The 7,333-nt window shown below is 42.8% G+C and overlaps 1 protein-coding gene across 1 annotated transcript in view; it reads right to left on the bottom strand.

The window, feature by feature from the left end:
- Positions 1-199: 199 nt before the first annotated feature.
- The window catches only part of LOC108800992 (cytochrome P450 2C50-like), a gene marked incomplete at its 3' end in the record, with an annotated part of 8,445 nt that continues 1,311 nt past the window's right edge, over positions 200-7,333 (bottom strand). Inside the window, exons 2-4 of the mRNA XM_018572971.1 lie at positions 5,201-5,397; positions 2,001-2,163; positions 200-349 (exon numbers count right to left, since the gene is read on the bottom strand). Coding sequence (XP_018428473.1) covers positions 200-349; positions 2,001-2,163; positions 5,201-5,374 — 487 coding nt within the window. The remainder of the gene's footprint in view (positions 350-2,000; positions 2,164-5,200; positions 5,398-7,333) is intronic.

Below are 7,333 nucleotides of genomic sequence, written 5' to 3' on the forward strand. Positions count from 1 at the left end.
CTTAGCTACCAGGCACTTTGTTCTCCAAGCCCTGTTGTGAGTTAAGTTGTGGCAGTATGTTGTTCAATACCATTTTTTTCCTGTTTAGGGTGGGGGCCCATATAAAAAAAATGTCAATGGGGCCCTGTGATTGCTAGTTATGCCCCTGAAAAGAATACTAAAGAAGGAGAACAGAACACAGAAGTAGCAAAACAATCACCTCCATGAGCTGTGATCGCCTGCACCAAACATTCAGCTTCTTCACTGATCTTGTCTTCTATCGCTTTTTTCCCCATTCCGTAATCTCGGAGTGTTGAAATGGTGAATCTTCTCATTGCCTTCCAGCTCTCCCCATTAGAAAAAATAACACCTAAGTAGAAGAAATTTAATTTGTTTTTGTTTATTTTGTGTCCAAAATATAACCACCAGATAGAAATGCTGCCCAGAATACAGATCCAGGGCTGTTAATAGCAAATGGTGGATAGTGTTTGCTTCATCTTATCTTAGGACCTTAACTTTCCACTGCATGCAGGAAACATTATGAGGCTTATTCACTAATGAACTCACTTCGGCCGCCGGAGCACTTCACTATAGCCCATACAGCAGCCGAAGGCTTGGCTGAGCCATAGTGACAGGCGAAGTGTGGAGAAAGGTCGGCCGAAGCCGACTGATCTCCACGTAAATGACAGCTGGGCGGAGCCCGGCGTGATCTCACGGCTCGCTCCGCCCAGTTGTAATGACAGACCAGCATTCTCAAATGACCTGGGGACGCTGATCTGTCATTAAACAATAACAACTGGGCGGAGCAGGCCGTGACGTCAGTTATTTATTGCCTGGGACCTGCTAGAAGACTCTGACAGATGCTGGTCAGTAGGAAACATTTGGGCGGAGATAGCGGTAATGTCACCGCTAGCTCCACCCAATTGTTTTTATTTTGCCGGCACTGTCAGATGCTACATTATGTGGCGGGAGCGAATCGCATGTGGTCGGCTCAGTGTGCGTCGTTTTTTTTTTTTTTCTTCATTTTCCTATTTTTAAAAAAAATTTCAATAATTTTTAAACTATTTTTCATTAATTTAACTGTTTTTCTACCTCGGAGGTAGCGAGCAGAATAACCGAGCCAAATGCCGCTCTGCTACATTCAGCTATTCTCTTACTGCTGTTTGGCCCCTATGAGAATAGGGGCGAATGGCAGCGAGTGAGCTGCCGGAGCTTCTGCTCAGCCGATCCAGATGTTGGATTGGCTGAGTCGAACTCCTTTTGCCTTTCGGCTCAGCCCATCATGACCAAAGGCAGCCGATGTACGGCTGATTTTAGCCGATGTGCGGCTGAAATCAGCAGCACAAGCCAGAGGTGAATAGCCGAACAGCGTTCGGCTCACTTCACTTTGGCTCGGTTATTCACTCAGCTGCCTTCGGCAGCTAAGTGAATAACCCCCTATATCTCTAAACCACAGAAAAAAATGTAATATGCTAAGCTGTACTGTATCAATAGTAGACATGTGCACCAGCAAAAAATTCATAGGACCTTAGCAATGGGAATTCTGTTCTTTAACCTCTACACTATAGCCTCTGTACTTTAATCATAGATGTGTTGTAGAGGTAAAATGGTGTCAATGGTGCAAAGAAATTCGTCCAATAACGAATTTCGGGAAAACGGGAATTTCGGATTCGTTTGCATTCGTCTTAGCTGTAATTCGGAATTCGGATGCATCCGAATCTCCGAATTTCCGAAAATTCGTCCAAAACGAATTTCGGAACGAACCGAATCGCACATGTCTAATCAATAGAGACACACTTTTGTCACCCTAGTACAGGACTGTGGAGCACCTCTTACTCTCCTCTTCTCCACAGCATAGAGGGGTGTTCTGTAGTCCACCAATATAGTTGAGAACATTGCTGATAAGTGTGCAACACAGGACGTTATCAGCTCAATAGACCTCTGGCAATTGTTTGTCCTTACTGAACTGATTGCTAAAGAGAACATGTAAAATTATTTTGTATAAAGAAAAACATAGTTACCATTGTCTTTAGTTGATTTTGAAAATATTGGCAACCGTGGTCTGTTAGCAAATTCGTCACCCTGGGTAAGTAGAGCATCTCTAACAGTCTCATAGCCGCACAAGATGATGACTTTTCCCATTCCTAAATGAATAGTCAGTACTGTGCCATACGTCTTAGACATCTGCAAACACAACACATAATAGAAAACATAGTTAACAGTCTAACATTAGAATATCAGGGATCTCCTACTTCTATGTGCAAGCACATCTTTTATTCTTTGATGTTATACTTAAAGGAACACTCTGCTTTTAAAAAAACTATAGGTGCACCGAAATGGAAATTTCAAAACCTAATATAAAAAAAAATGTCAGACCGAAACCGAAAATGATTTTTATTTCACATTTTTTCAAATATTTTATTTTTATTTTTTTTTTTCAAACGTTTTATTTTTTTTATATTTGTTTTTATTTATTTCATAATTTTTTCTTAAATATTTTTATTTTGTACTTTACTTTTAGGGGCTTCGAGGACATATTGGGGGTCTAAACAAATCCCTGATATTTCCCTTTTAAAATAGAAAAAGAGATTGAGTCCTCAATCTCTTTTTCTGCAGCCCCTGTTATCAGTGAACAGGAATCCTTTATACTGAGTGTTCCTGGTCATTCATAACATGAGGACAGAGTATGTTTACTATAACCATAACTATGAATGGACAGGAGGGCATGTAGATCACTTCCCATTCATACATAATTGAGGATATAGTTAACATACCATGTCCTCAATTATGTACAAACACTCAGCGATCACTGATCGCTGAGTGTTTGCTCCCGCTCTCCTTCCTGATGTAAATCTATAAAAATGTTATTTCTAAATACCAATAACGTTATATTACACTAAGGCCCCATTCACACTGAGCGATTCGCAAATCGCGCGTTTGTCGCGCGATTTGCATTTTATCGTGCAAATGCTTGCATTGAGCAAACTAGAATCGCGGCAAAATCCGCTCCAAAAAGGGTCCTGCTGTAGCGATGCACGACCCGCGACAGCGACGGACAGAGCCCCATTGCCATGCATTGGAGAGCGATATCGCGCGGTAAATATCCAATTACCGCGCGATAAATCGCTCAGTGTGAATGGGGCCTAAACCTTTCAATCAACATCTACATTATTGCATTTTTTATTTTATAAAGCCAGTATAAGGCCCCATTCACACTGAGCGATTCGCAAATCGTGCGTTTGTCGCGCGATTTGCATTTTGTGCGATATCACGTGGTTTGTCGCGCGATATCGCGCAAATGCTTGCATTGAGCAACCTAGAATCGTGGCAAAATCCGCTCCAAAAAGGGTCCTGCTGTAGCGACGAACGACCCACGACAGCGACGGACAGAGCACCATTGACATGCATTGGAGAGTGATATCGCGTGGTAAATATCCGCGATATTGCGCGGATTACCACGCGATAAATTGCTCAGTGTGAATGGGGCCTCAAGGAAACAAAGTAGTAAAAAAAAAATGTGTGTTTAACTAATCCATAGTAATTCTTCAGGATCCACATAACTGGGGTGTGGTAAGGTTGTGCCCCTTGACTACATAAATTGGGGGAATTTATCATAGCAATTGCGAGTGTTTGAACTTGCACGGAATATATTTGCACCAGATTTATCAAGCGAGATTAATGTTGTTGATAAATGAGGTTTAATAGATTGCAGGAAGGAAGACTTGTAACTCCGGGCAAAAACCTTAACTGTCGCATCTTGAAGAAGTGGTCATGGGGACTTCTTAAGTTGTGATTGTTTTCTTAGGTGATGCTCCAGTTTCAGACAGCCGCAGAACATGTGCAGATGAAAACACGTGTAACAAAGGTGCAAAAAGCATGCAACTGAAAAAGTAGTGCAAGCTCTGAAGAAAACAGGTGCAAAACACGTCCAAAAAAACATGCAGTTGAAAAAGTAGTGTAAGCTCAGGTGAAAACAGGGGCACATGTTGAAAGACAGATTTGCACATTTAAAAAAATGATCTAAGAGGCTAAAACTGTCACAAGTGCATTGATAAATTTCCCCCATTGTGTTAAAAGGTGCCCCTCATTCCCATCCCAGAAATGGGAGCTGTGCCTTCCCATTATGAAGTCCTCTCCTTCAGAGAGAGCAAGCAAGAAGAACAAAAAAGTAGTCCTTCAGACAAGTTGAAGTCCTTCTCGACATGGTACTTCTCAAAGAGAAGTAATCTCGTTTTTTGGATTAATATCTACTGCCTCATCCTGGTATCTGGGATCCAGTTGGGATCCAGTGGCAGACATACTGTCCATGAATTTAGTTTGGTGCACAGTGTCCAAAGGGACAAGCAAGTCCATCAGAGAAGCTCTCAGTAAATCCCAACATTAGGAAGATGGTTTGGGATAGGCCCTTCTTCTTATGAGTAAACATTTGGGATGCTCTGTTCAGAGATAGGCTGCTAATCAGCATCATTAACTGTCTAAAGTCCAATTGTGGGGGACCAATTTGAGCTGAAAATATTTAGGATGTCATACCAATGTTGCTGGTGGTGCCAAAGAGGCTCAAACAGGCCCAAATGGGGAACTGCATGGTGGCATGCAGTGGAAAACATGAAGGTACAGTGGGTCCACTGTGAGTTCCTGGCAGAGACAGATTGGCCATGGGGTACTATGAGGTATGGACAGCACAGTGGCATAGTGGTTAGCGCTTCTGCTTTGCAGCACTGGGGGTCCCTGGTTTAAATCCAGGTCATTATCTGCAAGGAGTTTGCATGTTCTCCCAGTGCTTGCTTGGGTTTCCTCCGGGTGCTCCGGTTTCCTCCCACACTCCAAAGACATGCTAGTAGGTTAATTGGATCCTCTCTAAAAATTGGCCTTCTATGTATGTATGTATGTGAGCTAGGGGCCTTAGATTGTAAGCTCCTTGAGGGCAGGGACTGATGTGCAATTATGTAAAGTTCTGCCTAAATTGTCGGCGCTCCATAAATACCTGTAATAAATAAATAAATGGCAAGTGGACAGATATGAGGCAACAAACACAAAAGAGGGACCACATTATTTATGTAACCAAGAGCCCGGTGATGTCTATAGTCAGCATTGCAAGACATTTTCAACAGGTAGAATTAATCCCAATCAAATGCTCCATTTTAATACCTGTTTTGTTTTAAAAACACTTGTCTTAGACAGCAAGAGAATATCTGTGGATTTGGCAAGATGGCTGTTTTACCTCTAGAAATGTTTTGTAAGGTTGTTTCATATCAAGCATGTGCAGATTTCCGATGATGGGTAAAGGTTTGGGCCCAGGAGGTAAATTTTTGTCTTTATGTTTCTTTTGCTTGTTGTATACATTGGCCAAGAAGAGGATGACCACGACAGATAAAAGGATTGTGACAAGGTCCATGATGACCGTGCTTCCAATGATATCTAAGGAAAGGAAAACAAGAACATCAGTGTGTATAGAGAAAGGAAGAATTGGGGCCCCTTCAAAATTTTTTACTGCTGTCTGTGAATCTACACATGGACATGTATAGATGCGCCCTTTCTTTTTGTCCTGGTGACCACTGTCCTTAAAAAAAGAAAGTGATTGGAAATTCAAATAATTAGACATGTCACTAGAAGAAGAGATGAGGGTAAAGCTTCCAATGAGGGCACCTATTCCTGTCACATCTGTCAAAGAGAGGAATTCCCCAGCATTGGTGTCAGTGAACACAATGATCACCCCCAGCATTGGTGTAAGTGGCCACAATAATAACCCCTGGCATTGGTGTTAGTGACTGCAATAATAACCCTCAGCATTGGTGTTAGTGGCCACAATAATAACCCCTAGTATTGGTGTCAGTGACTGCAATAATACCCCCCAGCATTGGTGTTAGTGACTGCAATAATAACCCTCCGCATTAGGGTTAGTGGCCACAATAATAACCCCTAGTATTGGTGTCAGTGACTGCAATAATACCCCCCAGCATTGGTGTTAGTGACTGCAATAATAACCCTCCGCATTAGGGTTAGTGGCCACAATAATAACCCCTAGTATTGGTGTCAGTGACTGCAATAATACCCCCCAGCATTGGTGTTAGTGACTGCAATAATAACCCTCCGCATTAGGGTTAGTGGCCACAATAATAACCCCTAGTATTGGTGTCAGTGACTGCAATAATACCCCCCAGCATTGGTGTTAGTGACTGCAATAATAACCCTCCGCATTAGGGTTAGTGGCCACAATAATAACCCCTAGTATTGGTGTCAGTGACTGCAATAATACCCCCCAGCATTGGTGTTAGTGACTGCAATAATAACCCTCCGCATTAGGGTTAGTGGCCACAATAATAACCCCCAGCATTGGTGTTAGTGGCCACACTAATAACCCCTAGCATTGGTGTCAGTGACTGCAATAATAACCCCCAGGATTGGTGTCAGTGACTGCAATAATAACCCCCAGCATTGGTGTTTGTGGCCACAATAATAACCCCCAGCATTGGTGTCAGTGAATGCAATAATAACCCTCAGCATTGGCATTAGTGGCCACAATACTAACCCCTGGCATTGGTGTCAGTAGACCCAAAAATTACCCTCTGCATTGGTGTAGGCAGCCACGATAATAACCCACGCATTGGTGTCAGTGACTGTAATAATATCCCCCACCCCTCCCCCACATTAATGTCACTAGCTGCAATAACAACCTCCAGCATTGGTGTTAGTGGCCACAATAATAACCACTAGCATTGGTGTCAGTTACTGCAATAATAACCCTCAGCATTAGTGTTAGTGGCCACAATAATAACCCCCAGCATTGGTGTCAGTGACTGCAATAATAACCCCCAGCATTGGTGTCAGTGACTGCAATAATAACCCCCAGCATTGGTGTTAGTGGCCACACTAATAACCCCTAGTATTGGTGTCAGTGACTGCAATAATAACCCTCAGCATTGGCATTAGTGGCCACAATACTAACCCCTGGCATTGGTGTCAGTAGACCCCAAAATTACCCTCTGCATTGGTGTAGGCAGCCACGATAATAACCCACGCATTGGTGTCAGTGACTGTAATAATATCCCCCACCCCTCCCCCACATTAATGTCAGTAGCTGCAATAACAACCTCCAGCATTGGTGTTAGTGGCCCCAAATATAACCCTCAGCATTTGTATAAGCGGCCACGATACTAACCCGCAGCATTCGTGTCAGTAACCCCAATAATAATATCTATAAGATATAATAATAATAATCTCCAGTATTGGTACAGTCACTGCAATAATAGCGCTTGGCTTTAGTGAACTCAATAGTTACCCTCACATTGACTGTCAGCGACACTGTTATTAACACCCCCCCCCACCCCCCCCCCCCACACACACACACACACAC

This window comes from Nanorana parkeri, unplaced genomic scaffold (genome assembly GCF_000935625.1).
Source record: "Nanorana parkeri isolate BGI_ZX_2015 unplaced genomic scaffold, ASM93562v1 scaffold2191, whole genome shotgun sequence".
NCBI classification, from domain to species: domain Eukaryota; kingdom Metazoa; phylum Chordata; class Amphibia; order Anura; family Dicroglossidae; genus Nanorana; species Nanorana parkeri.